Below are 19,319 nucleotides of genomic sequence, written 5' to 3'. Positions count from 1 at the left end.
TTGGGGAATAATAATAATAATAATAATAATAATAATAATAATAATAATAATAATAATAATAATAATAATAATAATAATAATAATAATAATAATAGCAGAATAGAAGAGAAATAACTGGACAAGATAACAAAATACAAAGTTTTCGAAACAGAATGACTGTGGCAAACAAAAGCAAAGGGAGTACCAATAGTAATAGGTGCCTTGGATGCAACCCCAAAACAATTGGAGCCCCCGTTGAACAAAATCAGCATTAACAAATGTTACCATCAGTCAATTAAAAATGGTAGATTTACTTGGAACAGCTAATATCCTGCAACAATATTTCTAACACCATCAAACACCAAAATCTGACTATCCCGGGTCCTTGAAAAGGACTTGATAGAATAGATGGACAAAAATGCAAACTGCAGTCAGAACATGTGGCTGATTGTGTGATGAACCGTAACAACAACAATATAAGCATAAAAAATCTGGGAGGAAGACAGGGTAAGCCTCTTCCATATTGCGACCAACCAAGACATATGCATGGATATCTCCATGTATTCACTGGGAGATAATTTGGAGGAGTTTTTACCATGTATTTTTCCCCCCTTATATTTATATTCCGACACAATCAGGATGGTCCCTTGGATGTGTGGAAATATTGTCCGCCAATTCAGATTTACTCAGAAACAGTGACGTGCGGTGAGGTTTATGACTGGTGAAGCACTGACACAGTGCTGGGTTTCAAATATTTTTAGACTTTTGGACTTCAACTCCCAGAATTCCACAGCCAGGCATGCTCAGTTCCAATTTAAAGCGACAGCATTTGTTTTTCTCCTTTGCTCCTTCTTTCTTTTTCTTTTTCTTCTCCTTCCCCTCCTTCCTCCCTCTCTCCCTTCCTCCCCCTCTCTCAAACACACACACACACAGACACACACACACACACACACAGAAGTTGGATTGGACTATCTCTCCTACCCCTTCCCTCTCTCACTCACTCTCAAACAAACCCCCCCACACACAAAAGTTGGATTGGATATCTTTTCCAGTGGTTTGAAAGCAGCTCCTCTGCCATCCCCCCCCCCCCATTCCCCTGCTGCCTTACCCAAACACCTCCACCATTGCAAATGCAGCCTGCTGTCTGGGTGGGAAATGCCTGGAACACAATAAAGCCCACCCACCACCTCCTGCTGGCAGGCTGGGGTGAGAGGAGAGGCAGAGAAGCCGGAGGGGAGCCTTCCAAAAAAAAGAGGCTGGGGGGAAGTGTGTGTACTACAGCATGGCTCTTTGCCTGGTTTCCTGCCTCCTCCTGTGGTCTCCTCAGTGCTCGCTTGTGCTCTCCCTCCCCAAGTGTAGTTTGATTGCAGGCGGAGCCACGTTGCCTTTTCAAACTTGTAATCAGTGAAGCTGGGCTAGATTTTTATATAGTTTTATCCAGCTGTGTGTGTGAGAGAGAGAAATGAATGGGGGCCTGGGGAGGAAGTCACTACACTTGGGGAGGGAGAGCACCAGTGAGGTTAAGCAGAGTCATCCACGGTGAGGCAGCAACTAGCTCAGCTTTTTCCTTTTACTTTTTTTTTTTCATGATGAGAGTGGTGAGGCTGTGCCTCACTTGCCTCACCTGACTGCACGCCACTGCTCAGAAACCATAATTAAGCAAGTCCTGGTTAGCTGCATGTGTATATAAAAACACATGCAGAACAATAAAGGAAATAGTACTTACATCAGCATTTTTTGTTAAACCTCTCCCCAAATCCCATTTAGCATGACTGACAGATGGCAGTGAAAACTGTATTTGACTTGAGACAGGCTGTACCTCACAGGTGAAGAACCTATAGCTCTTTGGATGACACTAGACATGATAGCCTTACAAGAGTGATGGTGAACCTTTTAGATACCAAGTGCCCAAACTGCATGCACGTGCATGCCCAAACTGAAAGGTCTGCATGAACGGACCAGCTGGCTGGCAGGAGGCGGGCCATCCCAACACCAGCAGTGCAGCAAGAGATAAGATATTTTTCTTTCGAGAGCTTCTGTTTCATCATTTGCAGGGAAACAGAAGCAAACGACAGAAACGCCACGGAGATCTGAGCTGGGGCAACGACTCAGGTGCCAGCAGAGAGGGCTCTGTGTGCCATCTCTGGCACGTGTGGCCATAGGTTTGTCATCATGGCCCTACGATATCTAGGGGATTGCATTGTTGCCAACCCTAGATGGGTTTAAAACCCTCATAGTTGCAGTTCATCAAAACAACACCAATGCCAGGCTTCCTCTTCCCCAAACCTTTCTTTCTCAGTTATTTCACCATTATTTTTGTTTGTGTGTTGTTGCTATTCTTTTTCTTTCTTTCTTTCTTTCTTTCTTTCTTTCTTTCTTTCTTTCTTTCTTTCTTTCTTTCTTTCTTTCTTTCTTTCTTTCTTTCTTTTTGTGTGCCTTCAAGTCAAGTTTTGATTGCTGGCAACAGACAGGACTATTTTCTTGCCATGGTTTTGGGGAAGTGGTTTGTCCCTGCCTTCTTCTTAGGGGTGAGAGAGGGACTGGCCCAAGGTTCACTTAGCTTTTGTGCCTAAGGCAAGACTTATGGTTTCCCCATTTTTAGCATGATGCATTAACCATTGTTGGAAGAAATTTCCATCTGGGTTGAACTCCAAGTGGGGAGAAAGACACTGGAAACATGGTGGCTGTTTGGAAGGATGGTTTAATGGTGGACAGGACCACATGGTTTGAGGTCCTGGGCAAAAGAGTACATAGATGTGTGTGTGTGAGAGAGATTTATACTCTCTCTTGGGGGGCTCCTTGGAGCTTCCTGTTCCTGTGTAAGAAATGTATTCTCATTGGTTGTCAGACTCCCATGCAGGGGTACCTTTGTAGTGTTCTTGAGTCCCAAGCTGGGTTGAATCTTGCTGGGTGATGTAATCTCCCCAGGTGCCATGTGGTGAGTTCTGTTGCTAGATGGGTAGAGGGCTAATCCTACCTTTGTTGGATCTTGGGTGAGGGCATTCACTTATGAATAGATCTAGCTATCTCTTTATCTCTTAAATGCTGACATCTGCTGTGGGCTATTGAAGAGGGTGGGGGCTATTAAGAGTCTGCTTCCTGACTCAAAAAAAAACATTTTTCTCCATTTCTCATCCAGGGAAAAATAATTTTCTGCCTTTTTAATATTTCTTAGAATATTTCATTCTTTTAGGAGGGGGGTGGATGCAAACCTCCTACACCACTACATCAAACTGGCAAGCCAAGATGGTGACGACAACCTTGTCATCAAAGCCCCAGCTTTAAAAAAAAAAGTGCATTGCAATTGCTACAGTTATGGCCACCATCTTGGACTCTCCTTCCCCCCCTGCAGATACCCCTGAGTGTTTCTGACGTAAAGATTGTTCCAGCTTACAAAAAAGGGACACATTGGGCAATATGGGGAAGTAATGTGAAAAGAACTGTTGCATCTTTGAAATATTTCTGACTTATTGGAAAATATTTTAGAGGAGGCCTCTTCCTCAGGAAATCATATGAAAGAGCAGCTGGTGACTAAGAATAGAATCTCATTGGCTAGAAGGGCCACTAAAGCAGTTAGCCTGACTATGAAAAAGCAAGCAAAAACTACTACTTTAGCAAACAGTTATAAGAAACATAGTAGATTTAGACTGCAAACCTACATCTTAGTTTTTCCTATGTTAACAGAAGCAACGGGTTACTTATTAATACAGGTAGCCCTCAAATTGCAATCATTTAATAACCACTCAAAGTTACAACAGCAGTGAAAAAAAAGTGTCTTATGACCATTTTTCACACTTACATCTGTTGAAGCACCCCCATGGTCACGTGATCAAAATCCAGATGTTTGGCGACTGGCTCATATTTCGGATGGTTGCAGTGTCCCAGGATCACATGATCACCTTTTGTGACCTTCTGACCAGCAAATTCAACAGGGAAGGCAAATTCACTTAACAACGGTGTTACTAACTTAACAATTGCAGCGATTCACTTAACAATTGTGGCAAGAAAGGTTGTAGAATGGGGCAAAGCTCACTTAACTGTCTCGCGCAGTAGAAGAAATTTTGGGCTCAATTGTGATCATAAGTCAAGGATTACCTGTTCAGTAACCCTATTATCTTGAGGGGGACGGGACCCAAAAGATGCAAATCTTAAAGAGGCTTATAGGGATAAAAAAATGCTTATGTTTATAATTTTGCTTCACAAAGAAAAATTCAAGAGCAAAACCAAGAAAAACGCATGTTCTAATAAAAATATCTAAATTAGTAAACAGGACATGTAAATGCATTTTTCAATTACCTTTCCACTTCCGTATTTTTCATTTAAATACGAGGAAGTGTGAATTTAGTGGTACCATTTGTAGGGTAAATATTAAATGACCATATGAAGGATAAAAGTGAGTATTTGAAAAATAAATAAATCCAAAGGACTGCTTTTCCGAAATAAAGTACTGCTCTTTATGTTAAAGGATGTACATTGCTATAATCGCAAGTCTAACGCAGCTTGTGGATTACATCCTGGGGAACTATCAAATTTGTGTGACTCATCTTTGAATAATCTTGTTTACATTTAGGATTACTGTATAAAATGCTATGACATCAGTATTCATAGGAAAGCATCCAAAAGTTTCGCCATCATCGATATGTCCTGAACACAGTCCTGGATTTATATCATGTGGCTTGCCTGTCTGTACCATTGAAATAGGTTTGAAGGCATTTATATCTCAGCTGTGAAAAAAAAATATTGCATTTATCTATCTCAGGGGTGTCCAAACTTGGCAACTTTAAGACTTGTGGACTTCAACTCCCAGAATTCCTCAGCCAGCAGAGCTGGCTGGGGAATTCTGGGAGTTGAAGTCCACAAGTCTTAAAGTTGCCAAGTTTGGACACCCCTGATCTATCTGAAGACAAATGGGAAAGGGAAATGAGGTAAATCGTACATTGGTTGAGAAGAAAAATAAGATTCTGATAAAACCAAAATAAGTGGTGCATGTGGGAAATCAGCACTCACCCCTCTCCTAGAAAAATGAAATATTTTAGGAAATATTAAAAGGACAGAATGTTTCCCCTAAAAGGGAGCCAGAAACTCAGTCGTCCCCCCACCTTTGTCAATGGGCCATTAAGGCCTGAGCCATTCTATTTTACATAACAAAGATCTACCTCCTTCAGACAGAGCCATAATAGGAATCCCAAAGCCCTTTCATTACATCATCACCCAGCAAGAATCAACCAAGCTTGGGATTCAAAGACAACCTATGAAGTTACCCCTGCATGGCCCCATCGGAGTCTGACAACAATCAGAATGCAAGCTCAAATTCAAAGCCCAACAGAGGGTATAAATCAGAGGTGGTATTCTACCGGTTTGCCTGAACTGGTAGCGGAAATCATGGGTGGCTCCGCCCACCTGCCCCGGCATCTATGGCATCCCATTTAGGCCCTTTTTTCAAGAGTGCATGCGCAGAAGGCTGAACTCATGCACCAAGATGGCATGTGCGAGTGAAGCGAGCGTGCCCCTGCACTCACATTTGTGAACCGGTAGGGAAGATAAGTGGATACCACCCCTAGTATAAATCTATCTCTATCTCTCATCCATATTCCTTTTCCCCCAGGATCTCAAACCATGTGGTCCTGACTACCACCATTAAACCATCTTTCCAAGCAGCCTCCATGTTTCCAGTGTCTTTCTCCCCACTTGGAACTGAATCCAGATGGACATTTCTTCCAACATGCAAATGGCTGTAGATTTGGGTGCTTCAAAAACCTTCAAAGGTTAAGTCTTGGCTGCTGCTGGAGATTATTTATTTGCCCAGTAAATTAAAGCTTAAATAACATTAACTTTTTCCCTGTCTAATGTTTGATTTCTAGCTCCATTTTTCCTTTCCTTCCTTTCTCAATGCTGTGAATACTTCCCCTTATGTTCTTTTCATCTTCTTTCCTCCCTCCCCTCCTTTGCTTGCTTTTTATGGGAAAGTATGTACATGTAGGATCTAAGCTAATGGTTTATTTATAAGTGGGAACAGTTGCTATACACACAGGGATCAATTTATTTTGCAAATGGCATAGCTTATTTCATAGGCAATTAATTTTTATCAGTAGCTATTAATTTAATCAATAGTGTCCTTTTACTGTTCGGTTTACTGTCTACCCCTCCCTCTCTTTTTTGCAATGTAGCTACTGCAAAAATCTGCGACACCTGCACAGTTTTATTGAGGAAGGGGAATTTCCAAGATAGGTTTCAGCAGGAGCTGATAGTCATTGGCTGGCAAGCTAGACAACAGCATTCTGGCTGTGGAATTCTGGGAGTTGAAGTCCACACAGGTTGCCAGGGTTGAGAAACACTGCTCTGTTGCCTGCATTACCATGAATGGAGGGCAATCAACTTACTTCTTTATAAGTTATCTGTAGACTAAAGGTAATCCTTGATTTAACGACCACAATTGAGCCCCAAATTTCCATGACTAGGCAAGACAGTTGGAAAGTGAGTATTGCCCCATTTTACAACCTTTTATTTTTACCACCGTTGTTAAGCAAATCTCTGAATTTGTTAAGTGAATCTGGCTTTCCCATTGACTTCGCTTGTCCAAAGTCAACTGGGAACGGTACAAATGTTGATCATATAACCTGAGGATAGCGCAACTGTCATAAATACATGGCAGTTGCCGAGCGCCTGAATTTTGATCATGTGACCAGAGGGATGATGCAATGGTCATAAGCATGAAAACCGAACATAAGTTACTTTTTTTTTAGTGTCGTCACAACTTCAAACAGTGACTAAACAAATAGTTGTAAGTCGAGGACTACCTGTATACTGAAAACTGAGACAATCCCTATATAATTACTCCAGGGGCATATTTGCTGTAACTTAATTTTATTAAATTTATAGACCGCCCCCTCTTCCCAAAGGGACTCGGGGCGGTGTACAGACCACAAATAAAACAATATACAATACTTAAATATTTTTAAATACCCATAAAACAGATTAAGTGATAGGCTGTACAGTATAGTTAAAAATTAAGACAACCTAAAAAATCTACCCCTAAAAATTTAAAATACAGGCTAGAGGGACACAAAAACTACAGTTAGGCCAGGCCAGCTAAGTTGAACAGGTGGGTCTTAAGTTTCTTACGGAAGGAGCGGAGATCGGTCGTTATTCTAATAACGTATTTAGCATAATGGTCAATCCCACTTTATGCTATCGATGCCTTTGTAATGTTTATCAGATATACCCTCCAGAAAGAAGTGCCAAAGGACTCCTGAAAAGATTCAAAAACAAAGTTGCATGGAACAAGAGCTTCCGGATTGATCTACCACATCCTTATTACTTCTATTTCTTGGAGCAACATAATGTACCAATGGCTTGTTTACCTAACAGTGTGTCAATAGTTATTCTGAGATTATGTATTTGCACATCAATCAACCTTGCATACAAAACATTTACAGATACAGAAACATTTATCAGTCGTAGCACACACAGAGAGAAAGAATTTTATCAAGTTGACTACCTAGATTACTTTATTCTGCATATGTAGCAATAGTTTGCTGTGTATTGCTTTAATTCGCACAGTAAACCTGATCTTAGATAAATATTGCAAAGGGCAGCATATAAATCCCTCCAATGGTGGGAAAGCCATAAGAAGATTTCCTGGCCTTGCTTGTTTTCACCTCTGCAGCAGCCTCATAATGAAGAAATTAAACGGGGCAGAATTTTCCTGGCATAAGAAATCAGTGGCAGGGAAATGGCTTCCCTGTTTCATCTGTGTGATCTCAGCTGCTCAAGACAGCAGGAGGGTATGGGCCAATTTAGAAAATAAAATAAAAATAAAGGAAGCAAAAATAAAAAAGCATATTTGCACAGGGTCTAAAAAACAGAGCAGAAACGGCAATGTGGCACAGATTGCGAGGAGTTTGGTTGAAGCCAAGCAGTTCTGGCTTTGATTAATATCTTGATGGGAGAGAGAAGGTGGCTTCAGGAATGTACAAATATATCAAGAGGATCAATACATTTCTTTAAAGAAAAAAAAAATCAGGAATCCTATTTTAGCAGCTGCGGTCTGGCATGAAGAAAGTAAATATCTAACAACTTCTTATCCAGACTAGGGACGCAATGACTCAGTGGCTTAAGGAGTGGAGATGGTCTCTGTTCCAGTGCTTGAAGCCCTAGCATCACATAGTGGTGTGAGCCTCCGTCACTCACCTCAGCTTCTGCCCACCTAGCAGTTCAAAATTGTGTTATATGCAAGTAGATAAATAGGTACCACTTTGGTGGGGAAATGAGAGCTGGTGCTTTGTGTGGATGGTTAGAATCCTGCTGGTGCTGGCCCTTTCCAGGTGCAGCCCCTGTTTGCAAGGCAGCTTCGATAGAGGGAGAGGGCCCCAGGTGACGCTGCAGGAGAGCCATGGAGATAGGTCATCCCCTGTGTGGCACACCTTGGAAAGTGCAGAAGTGTGAACCCAACAGAGCTAGCAGTCTTAAGTAGCCAAACTATTATTCTATATTAGAGCATTGGCGTTGTAGTCTCCTGGCTAATGTAACATCGTCATATGCTAAATAATAATAATAGTAAAAATCCAGACCAGAAAGAGGGATGAAAAAAGCTGCAACTCTAGATATGATAGTGAAGACATGAGTAACAGTAACCTAGTTGGAAGGGATCTTGAAGGTCATCTAGTCCTACCCACTGCTCACATAGGAGGCCAGATATAGCCCTCCAAAGCATGGGAGTCCTGCTGGAAGAAACATTGACCAAGTTGTAATGAGCTAACAAGCAGCTCAGATCTGGAGCCCCACCCTGGCCATGCTGGCAGTCATTTGGCCACCATTCCACATGCAGTTGTCCTCTTCCTCAAAAGCCATTCCAGCTGTCTCACTAATCTCAGCTCTTGAGTAATAGGACATGCACAGGAAGCCATGGTGAAAGTGAATGGGGCCCAAATCCAGGCGATTTAAAAATTATTTTGCTGAAAGCTTAGAGCAAACAAAAAAGAAAAAAAAATGACTTAAGCATGCAAACAAGAGCTTCCAATTGTCTGTTTTGCAGTTGGACTCTCAATGGCTGCAAATAGATAATTCAGGGTTTCCAAAGGAGAAACAGAGATCGTCCTTCATCAAATCATTGCCTAGAACCCTTGCTTAGCGTGGGGCCGCTAAAAGGTGGCCAGATGCAAAGGAAACTGGGAGGCGGGTGGAGGCAGTCAGTATTTCACAACTGGATAGTAGACAAAATTCCAGCAGGTTCTGCTTTCCATCCCTTTATGCACCCTTCTTTGCTTCAATGCACATTGTGTACAGATCTCATTTAAAAAAGGATGTTGCAGCAGAATTGTAGAAGTTCCGAAATAACCCACAAAAGCAACCTCTATTCCTCAATGGGCAGAGGCAACTTCCCCATTTGGGACAGGTTGGTTGAGAAGCTAACAAAAATCAAATCAACAAAAGAGGAGGCATATCTCTATGTTTTGGTGATTTCCTGGAGAAACGGTCTGATCTAAGCGTAGTACATAAAATTATCTGCTGCTAGAATGTCCTACTTGTCAATGACTACTTCAGCTTCAACCACAGCAATACACGAGCACACAATAGATACAAACGTAAGGTAAACCGCTCCAAACTCGACTGCAGAAAATACGACTTCAGCAACAGAGTGGTCAATGCCTGGAATGCACTACCTAGTTTTTTCCCCAAACCACCAAAACTTTAACCTTAGATTGTCTACTGTTGACCTCTCCCCATTCCTAAGAAGTCTGTAAGGGGTGCGTGCATTATTGCACTAGCGTGCCTACCATCCCTGTCCTACTGTCCCCATTTATTTGTATCCATTTCATGTATCCATAATCATGTTTATACTTATATCTGTTATCTAATCCATGTTTGATGAAATAAATAAATAAAAAATAAATCCTTTTGACTGGGCAGCCTTAGTGAAACATTTTGAGCATGTTTAATTATTATACATTATATACATACATTGCTGTACTAATAGATGAGGTACATTGTAAAACATTGTCTCGTCTTTTGTATATTAGTCATTAGCTCCTCTTTCTTTAGATTAAAAAAATAAATAGAAATTCTTTCATCTTTCAGTAGGTGTTGCTACTCTAAGTAGACTTTTTGAATGTCTTTTAATTTCTTCATCTACTGTAACAACGCCACAAAAACTGGGTACCAGATATTTGCATCTACCCATTCTTTTACTGAAATGTTTATTGGCTTAGTCAATTTTGATCTTTTCTGACATAAGCAGCACAACCAAAAGACTATTTTTAGATACATATTATTAGACAACCCCATCATCCATTGGGTTATCCTTTGAGAGAAAGGTAGAGCAGCCTGATGCAACTAGAATTAACATTAAATTGTAGGCTGACCATATATATATTTTAACCTCAGTGTTGGACAATCCCATGCTAAGAAGAGTAGCATATAGCAGTATTTATATGGTAGCAGTATTCCAGTATTTGAGAGGCTTCCACAAAAGAACCAAAGAGCAGGACAAGAAACAATGGATGCAAACTAATCAAGGGGAGAAGCAACCTGGAATTAAGGATAAACTTCCTAATAGTGAGGACAATCAACCAGTGGAACAGCTTTGCCTTCAGAATTGTGGGTGCTTCATCACCCGGATTTTTAAAGAAGGGACTGGACAATCACTTATCTGAAATGGTATAGGGCAGTGATGGAGGGTGGACTAGAAGTCCTCCAAGGTCCCTTCCAGCTATATTCTGATTGATTGAATATATATCATAAATGGAAAAATAATTGGCAAATGAACTTCAAAAATAAGTCAACATTTCTTTACTTAAAGAGATAAACAGAACGACCATGGGGAGGGAGGGGGAGGAGCAGGAGCAATTTCCAACTTCTTGCAGACTTCCCCACTGACTTTGCTTATGGGAAGCTGACAGTGAGTGTTGGAAATCATGATCATATGACTGCTGGGATGCTGCAGAGGCCTCAATTTTGCAAATAAAACTAGTCTGGCCATTGTGGAAATTTCAATTTCATAGGAGTAATGGGTCCCAGATATATTTATGCATCGTTTCAGTATAAGCGCTGTTTTGAGTGTACAAACAGACAAACAGATAAATACAACAATTTTAGTAGTACATAGATATTACAAAGCCCCTTTTATATGTTGTGATCCTTTAGCACCCCACCTACATTCAAGGAATTATAATCCACAATCCATCATAAAAGAGATAGCTATGATGAGGGCTAGGGGAAAATACTGAGAGAAACACTAGATTATTTATTAGGGATAGCCAATAAATGAATGGTCTCAAAGATTTGTGAGTTTGGATGAGAGATCTAAAGGGAGAGAAAATCTTTCTCCAGTTGAGCTTCATTTTTGATGACTGCATAGACCTATGGCATCTTCTTGGCAGCAATATAGAAGTGGTTTGTCTTTTTAAAGGATTTCTTTAGTTTCCAACTCTTTTTGGCAGCCTTGATAATTTTTGGATGGTTTCTCATCCAAATAATAACTGGATCTATCCTTCATAGTTTTACTGATTACTGAAGGACAGCTAGATGAAAGAAAGCAAAAGGGGCAGAATAGCTTCATCTGAGGAATAGGAAGACCTTGGAGACCTGAGGGTGGGAGATTTGGCTGAGTGTAACTGAAAGATCTATGAATCTTTGAATTATGGTGCTGGAGAAGACTCTTGCCGAATTCCTTGGACTGCAAGGCAATCAAACCAATCAGTCCTAGAGGAGATCAACCCTGACTGCTCTTTAGAAGTCCAGATCCTGAAGATGAAACTCAAATACTGTTAAAATATTCATGACTGGGAGAGACATGGGAACAAGGTCAGCCAATGAATAGGCATAGCAACTAAGTCAGCCAATGGGAGCTTAAACAGATCTGAGTCTGTGCAAAGAATTGAAACAGAAACTTAAGCAGTCGACTGCTGTGAGAAGTAAACTAGCAGATTGTCTGGGCTTGTCTGCTGAAATGAAACTGACTGCTTGCGTTTGCCTGTAACTCTCCTGCCTTGTGTTTATTTGGAAGAACTACCTGTTGGTATTGTACATTTATACATCTATTCATATGTATATAAAGAAGTTAATCCAGCTGAATCATATCTGTGTGTGCTTTATGGATTTAAATTTTGCAACAAATTCTGACAAATACTTTGGCCACCTAATGAGAAGGAAGGACTCACTGGAGAAGAACCTAATACTGGGAAAGAATGAGGGCAAAAGAAGAAGGGGACGGCAGAGAATGAGGTGGCTGGATGGAGTCACTGAAGCAGTAGGTGTGAGCTTAAATGGGCTCTAGAAGATGATAGAGGATAGAAAGGACTGGGGGAATGTTGTCCATGGGGTCGCAATGGGTCGGATATGACTTCGTAACTAACCACAACTGAAAGATCTAGATACAATGTAAGACTGAAGAGATATGGGCTAAGCCTTAAATATGACTTAGAATAGAGAGAATATATTTCCTCTCTATTGTAAGCTATAAATATGTTTTCAAAGTAGAAGATCCAAGATCTTCCCAGATAGAAAATCCAAGGTCTTTCCAGATAGACCTGGAAAAACGTTTGCATGAAAACCTGACAGCAACTTTTACTATTACTAAGGGTCAAATACAAAACCTAGCCAGGTATGGTGAAAACAAGGACAAAGAGTTTTTACTTGATCTGGGAGCAGACAGGAGATTGTAATTTGGGGAGGAGTTCAAGAAGTGAAGGGTTTTTGGCAATGAAACACAAAACAGAAATAATGCATAATAATACAAAAATATGTACCATGCACACATGCAACTGGTGTACAGACAATCCATGCCTATTGCACAGAGAGAGCAGGTTGCCCCACCAAACAATCCTTTACGAAGGGCAACATTTGTAGTATTAATGTGAACCTGGCCAGTTTTTTCCCCTCTTAGATGCAGATCCAAAGTAGAGTTTCTACAGTTTTCAACCACTCAGATTGAGGCTCAGTCAGTCAATTCTGTTTGATTTACAAAGTGCCCCCATTGGCTTCCACGGAAGATGGGATATAAAATACAATAATAATAAGAACAGAAGTTAAAACTCTGGGAATTTGGTCCTCAGTGAAAGTGTAGGCAATTTCCTGTCCATTCCTGGAGGACAAATTGAGATCAGAGAACTTAGCCATGAGGAGAAGGGGTGTGCAGCTCCCAACAGGTTAGCGGCACCAGTGGATTTTCTTGCCAATATTGTACATCACTCCTTTGTAGGCGTCACGGAACTGCCGGTTCATAGCTGCATAAAGTATAGGGTTGATACAACTGTTCAGCCATGTCAGATTGGCAGCAATCACGTGCAGGAGAATTGGAGCCCGGTTTTTGGCATCTGAGATGTTGATGAGCAAAAATGGCATGTAGCAAAGGACAAAGAAAAGAAAAACCACAAAGCACATGCGGGTCACTCGCTGGAATTCGGTGTTGGTATCCTTGGGTTTGCAGGGGGTCGCTTTCTTTGATGGGACCACAGGCTGGGCCACAGAAGGAGCTGTGCTGCTGTCCAAACTTGGGGGAATGCTGGTCTTGGATGTGGGCTCAGAGGACAGACCCTCACAGGAATGCTGTGAAGCAGGTGCGCTGTCCACTCCACTGTCCAGTTCCTGGTACTGTCCTGGTATAGCTGAGCTGGTTCCAGCTACATGAGTTCCCTTCAAGCTGGCCTTCTTCAGTTTGTATTGATCTAAGGCCTGGCCAGCTTTCTTGACTTTGCGATGGATGAGGAAATAAAAGATGCCAACACAGCTCAGGCCCACCACAAAGTAAAAGACCAGGAGGATGGTGGTGTAGGGCCTCCCACGGATGCGATGGAAGCTGCAGGTACAGACTTTGGGTACCAAGACATAAACATTCCACAGGGGGGCAAAACTGGCAATTCCAGCGACCCAAGTCCCCAGGGAAATTAGTATCACTCCCAGACGGGTGAAGATACGGTCAAAAAGAGCCGTATTGGCAATGAGGAGGTAGCGGCTCACTGCTATGAGACAGAGTGTCAAGATGGAGACCGAGTTGGAGACAAACAGCAACATCCCAAAGACGCGGCAAAAATCAGCTCCCGCCCTCCAGTAGAGATTCAGGTAGGAGTCCACGGAAAAGGGCTGCAGAAAGGCGCAATACAGGATGTCGGCCAAAGTCAAGTTGACAATGAGAACGTTGAAGCGTGTCTGCAGTTTGGTGTCAAGAGCATAGGCCAACAGAGTTAACACATTGCCCACTGTGCCCACTATTATGACCACAATGCCCCAACTCACTGACATGTAGCGGTAACCAACAAGGGATGGGTCATAGCAGGAGAAGTTGTCAGCAAGATTTTCCATCTTGGCAGGAAGTGGTCCCAACTAGGCGGCCTCCCTCTGGGTGAAAGCTTGGAAGTAACCGCAGCAGTATTGGTTCTAGAAGAAAAGAGAGATGGACGGAATTAATCCAGAGTAAATTCTGATTAACAGAGATGTCAGCGCAGGCATAAGGATTGTCATTCAATATATAATATACACCGTGTATAAAATTAAATATGCAATCAATTCAAAGGATTGTTTGGCAGAGGCCATCATTAAAACCAATAGCATAAAAACTATTTTCAAAGGGTAAATGCATTGGAAGATAGAATTCTAAAGATGGGTCTTAGCCTCGGTAACTGAGAGCCAACCATCCATTCACAAACAATATATCTCTGATGATCATATGTGGTTTACTCTGTTTATAAAATTCCATTTTGAAAATTTTATAAATAAAATCCTCAACTGGTGTACACTTGGAATAGGTTATAGATATAGGGATAGATAGATAACTAGATATAGACGATAGATAGATAGATAGATAGATAGATAGATAGATAGATAGATAGATGATAGATAGATAGATAACTAGAGATTATAGAAGATAGATAGATAGATAGATAGATGATAGATAACTAGAGATTATAGATAGATAGATAGATAGATAGATAGATAGATAGATAGATAGATAGATAGATAGATAGATAGATAGATGATAGATAACTAGAGATTATAGATAGATAGATAGATAGATAGATAGATAGATAGATAGATAGATAACTAGAGATTATAGATAGATAGATAGATAGATAGATAGATAGATAGATAGATAGATAACGAGATTATAGATAGATAGATAGATAGATAGATAGATGATAGATAACTAGAGATGATAAATAGATAGATAGATGATAGATAGATAGATAGATAGATAGATAGATAGATAGATAGATAGATGATAGATAGATAGATAGATAGATAGATGATAGATAGATGATAGATAGATAGATAGATAGATAGATAGATAGATAGATGATAGATAGATAGATAGATAGATAGATCCGGATCACTATCTCTGAGCCACTATCAACCAAATGGCTTGTTTACCCAGGGAAGTTTTCACAAAGGTTGCACAACTTATTTTTTAGAAGAAAGTCCTCCATTAGAGAGGGTGGTCAAGTCCATTCAGTTTAAATATATACTGTATTGTGAAGTTATTGTTATATCATGAAATCCTGGGAAACATCAGAGGCAGGGTTTGCTATGTTTCTTTACAGTGCCTAGAGAGAAAGGGTTCCAATCTCCTTTGGAAATTCCAATATCATGATCAAAAGAAGATTGGAAAATGTTGGCAATCAACAAACAACAAATATTCAGCTAGCCTTCCACAATTGCCATGATTAGCTCTACTACAGTACTTATTTTATTTTATGCACATGCACACACGTATTTACAACCTAATTCCTTTCAGGGAATAGAGATAAAAGTTTTAACCCATTTCTTCTTATTGTGCCTAATTGGGATAGTCTTTCTATACAATTCTATTAATTTGATTGCCAACAAAATCTCAATCCTTTTGACAAACAGGATCCTTTTATACTATAGAGCTCTGGTGACAAAATGTTCATTTAAGACTCCCACACCTTTCTGTTCCTTTCCCTTCCCTTCCCTTCCCTTCCCTTCCCTTCCTTCTTTCCTTTCCTTTCCTTCTTTCCTTTCCTCCTTTCCTTTCCCCTTTCCTTTCCCTTCCCTTCTTTTCCCCTTCCCCTTTCCATTTCCATTTCCTTCTTTCCTTTCCTGTCATACTTTCTCGTCACTCTCTTGTTACTTATGGATTTTTCTCCTTTTCTCTTTGTCCATCGAATTAAACACCCTAAGAAAGGGGGTGTTTGAGAAAAACCTGAACTATCCAAATTGCCAGTGAATGAATAATTATTAGTTTTACTTTCTTGATTGAAGAGCATTAATCTACCTGGCCATTTCCATCTCCTATTGTGGAGTAGCCTGGATAGTGCTCCATGAAAATTGTTTTCCCTCTCCCCCCAAATTGGGAGGGAGAAAGATACTGCATTGCCCTTACACCAGTAGTCCAAAAGTCCTTTTTTCAACCTATTTTCTGTCAAGAGCTCTTTGGGAATCAGATGGAAGTTATCGAGCCAACCCCACACTTTCAGCTGGTCTGCCATCAAGTTTATGTTCTCCAGATTGCTGAACTATACAGTATGTCCTATACATCCTGCCCCTTCTATTTAACAGCCAGAACTTTCCCCCATGGCCAAGTCTAAGGGGGATAAGATCTATCACTATAGACCTGTGATGGCAAACCTATGGCACATGTGCCAGAGGTGGCACGCAGAGCCCTCTCTATGGGCACGCATGCCATTGCCAGCTGCTTTTTTGGTTTTCAGCTGGTCTTCACGGGTGTTGGAGCACTAGAAAACAGCCCAAAAAAGGCCCGAAAAACAGCCTGAAGAACGGCAAAAAAACAGGCACACATGCACCAGCCCGCTGGTCTTTTGGTTTCCGGTGCTCCAGCATGCACGCCAGTGGTGGGTTTCAAAACTTTTTAGAACCTCTTCTGTAGATGTAGCCTGCTTTGTGGGAGTGGCTTGCCGGCCATGCGACTGGGTGGGAGTGGCTTGGCAGTCATGTGACTGGGTGGGCGTGGCCAACTTGTAAAATGTGGTGAAACTCACTTAACAACGCTCTTGCTTAGCAACCAAAATGTTGGCTCAGAAACTCTGGCATTTGAAGCACGCAAGTCTTAAAGCTGTCAAGTTGCAAGACCCTTGCACCCCTAACCCTTTAGAAAAAAAAAGCCCCAGGGGTATACAAAGTTGACAGCTTTAAGACTTGTGGACTTCAACTCCCAGAATTCCTCCTGTCACACTTCATCTTGATGATGTGCGGATGGGTGGGGGGAGGGAGCTGGAACCGGTTCTAAACGGCACAGTAGATTTGTGGAACCTCTTCTATAGAAGAATTTAGAACTAGCAGGAACCCACCCCTAATGCACGCATACAAGCACATTGTAGCTTGGTGCCGAAAAGGTTCACCATCCCTGCTATAGACTATTTCTGAGTTCTTGTGCGTGACAAAGAAACCAATCTGTAATCCTGAAGGATCCCTGAGTACTTCTGTTATCTCCCCACCCCTTATGAAAATGTATGGTGTTTTTTTTTTTTTTTGGTCAGTTGAGGCTTTTTCTACTTTTTTCTTTGACCATTGAATTCAATGTCCTCCAGCATATTTCAACAGGAAGTAAATAGATGAATTGTCTTCTGCAAGCTTCGGCTTCAGGTGTCTGCCTGATCAATTGTTGGCAAATCTATATGTACATTGTTGAGCGGATGCCAATCTTGATGTGAACAAAGAACTGCAGCTTGCAATATACTTGCTGGAATTCCCTCATTTACACAATATTGGGCAATGTAAGGAACCGTGTGCCCATTTACCTTCAACTGGTTGTGAGGGTGGCATGTAATGAGGTTAGGAGTAAACAGAACCAGCAAGAATTTGGAGAATGATACAGGCATGGCTGAATGGAAGCTGTTCACTATGGAATCCCTTTCTGCTCTCCCCACCCCTTTAAAATGACAGTTATGGTTATTCATGTTATAATTTTACTTTAACAATTTCTTTTCTAATACAAAATGGTGTTTATCCCTAACAACATTATTTTACAATCATGGGAAGCCATCATTAAGATTTATAATTATGCCTTAAAGGTAAAGGTTCCCCTCGCACATATGTGCTAGTCATTCCCGACTCTAGGGGCGGGTGCTCATCTCCGTTACAAAGCTGAAGAGCCAGTGCTGTCCGAAGACATCTCCGTGGCCATGTGGCTGGCATGACTAAATCCCAAAGGCACACGGAACGCTGCTACCTTCCCACCAAAGGTGGTCCCTATCTTTCTACTTGGATTTTTACATGCTTTTGAACTGCGAGGTTGGCAGAAGCTGGGACAAGTAACGGGAGCTCACTTGGTTTCGTGTTGCTAGGGATTCAAACTGCTGAATTGCCGACCTTTCTGATCGACAAGCTCAGCATTTTAGCCAGCGAGCCACCACATCCTTCTAAAATTGCCTTACTACACCCTAAATCTCCAACCTGTTTCACCCAGTTCCTATGTTTTAAGAACATATTGATCCCCCCCCCAAAATCAACAATCAAAAGTTTCACAGCAAGAAAATAAGTCTGAACTGGCAACAGGTCACACTTTAAGCTGTCATGATATATTCCAGAGCTGAGGCTGATACATGCAATATCTTCCCACAGAACTTCAGAATTCTATGTCCAGGAGGCATAGATAGCAGCAAATAAATTCACAAAATGTGAGGCACACCGATACTTTCTCATTTTAGTTTTCTCTTGAATATAACTTTCCTTATATGAAGTAAACAAGAATGACTTACTGAAAACACAAGAACCAGATGACGACTCCAGGCAAACGTTCAGCGTCTGTGGCTCCCACAATCTCCACCTTTTTATTTTTTGACACCCATATTTATAAAGGTTCCTCCCAGGCTTGAATTAGGGAAGAAAACTCCCAGGTTTCCAAACTCCCTGAAGTAACTTCCTCTTGTGACACCCTTGAATGCCTGTTTGTTAGACTGATATAGTCTTAGAGAATTTGCCCAGGCCTGGCCCTGGTCTTCAGGAATGCCTCCAGACTCGCCCTCTGCAATTAGCGTGAGTTTTAAACGAGCCTCAATAAAGATTAAACATTAAACCTAACTTGCCTGGGATGGAGAAGGAGAGAGGCAAGAGAAAAACGAAAGTGCTGCTTCAGCCCAACCAATTTTGCTCATGAGGCCATCAAAGAAACTTGTTGACTTATGTAGGATGTTATACTTTCTGAGCAGAAAGTATATGAAAACTGAAGGGAGGGTACACTCATTGTCGTTGAAGGTTTGCTATCTCCTTTGTAATTCAGAGTTCAACTTTCCATTCCCCAACCTCAAGGGTATATGTGTAGTTTCTGCATAATAAAATCCTTTGGGCAGCTTTTTTAACATCATCAGCATTTTATATAATAGACATAGCTTTGTCCAACAGACTTGGTCTGTGTGTGTGTGTGTGTG

The 19,319-nt window shown here is 41.2% G+C and overlaps 1 protein-coding gene across 1 annotated transcript; it reads right to left on the bottom strand.

The window, feature by feature from the left end:
- Nucleotides 1-12,605: 12,605 nt before the first annotated feature.
- On the bottom strand, nucleotides 12,606-18,854 carry GPR84 (G protein-coupled receptor 84). The gene is made up of 2 exons (XM_081934846.1): nucleotides 18,651-18,854; nucleotides 12,606-14,352 (listed from the first exon to the last, which is right to left on the bottom strand). Exon 2 carries the CDS (start codon nucleotides 14,275-14,277, stop codon nucleotides 13,126-13,128), a length of 1,152 nt encoding a protein of 383 aa, XP_081790972.1. The 5' UTR covers nucleotides 14,278-14,352; nucleotides 18,651-18,854; the 3' UTR covers nucleotides 12,606-13,125.
- Nucleotides 18,855-19,319: the final 465 nt, after the last annotated feature.

This window comes from Natrix helvetica (assembly GCF_964273705.1).
Source record: "Natrix helvetica genome assembly, chromosome: 1".
Classification (NCBI taxonomy): Eukaryota; Metazoa; Chordata; class Lepidosauria; order Squamata; family Natricidae; genus Natrix; species Natrix helvetica.
The sequence above is the reverse complement of the archived record's forward strand: the minus strand, read 5'-3'. Positions and strand labels throughout refer to the sequence as shown.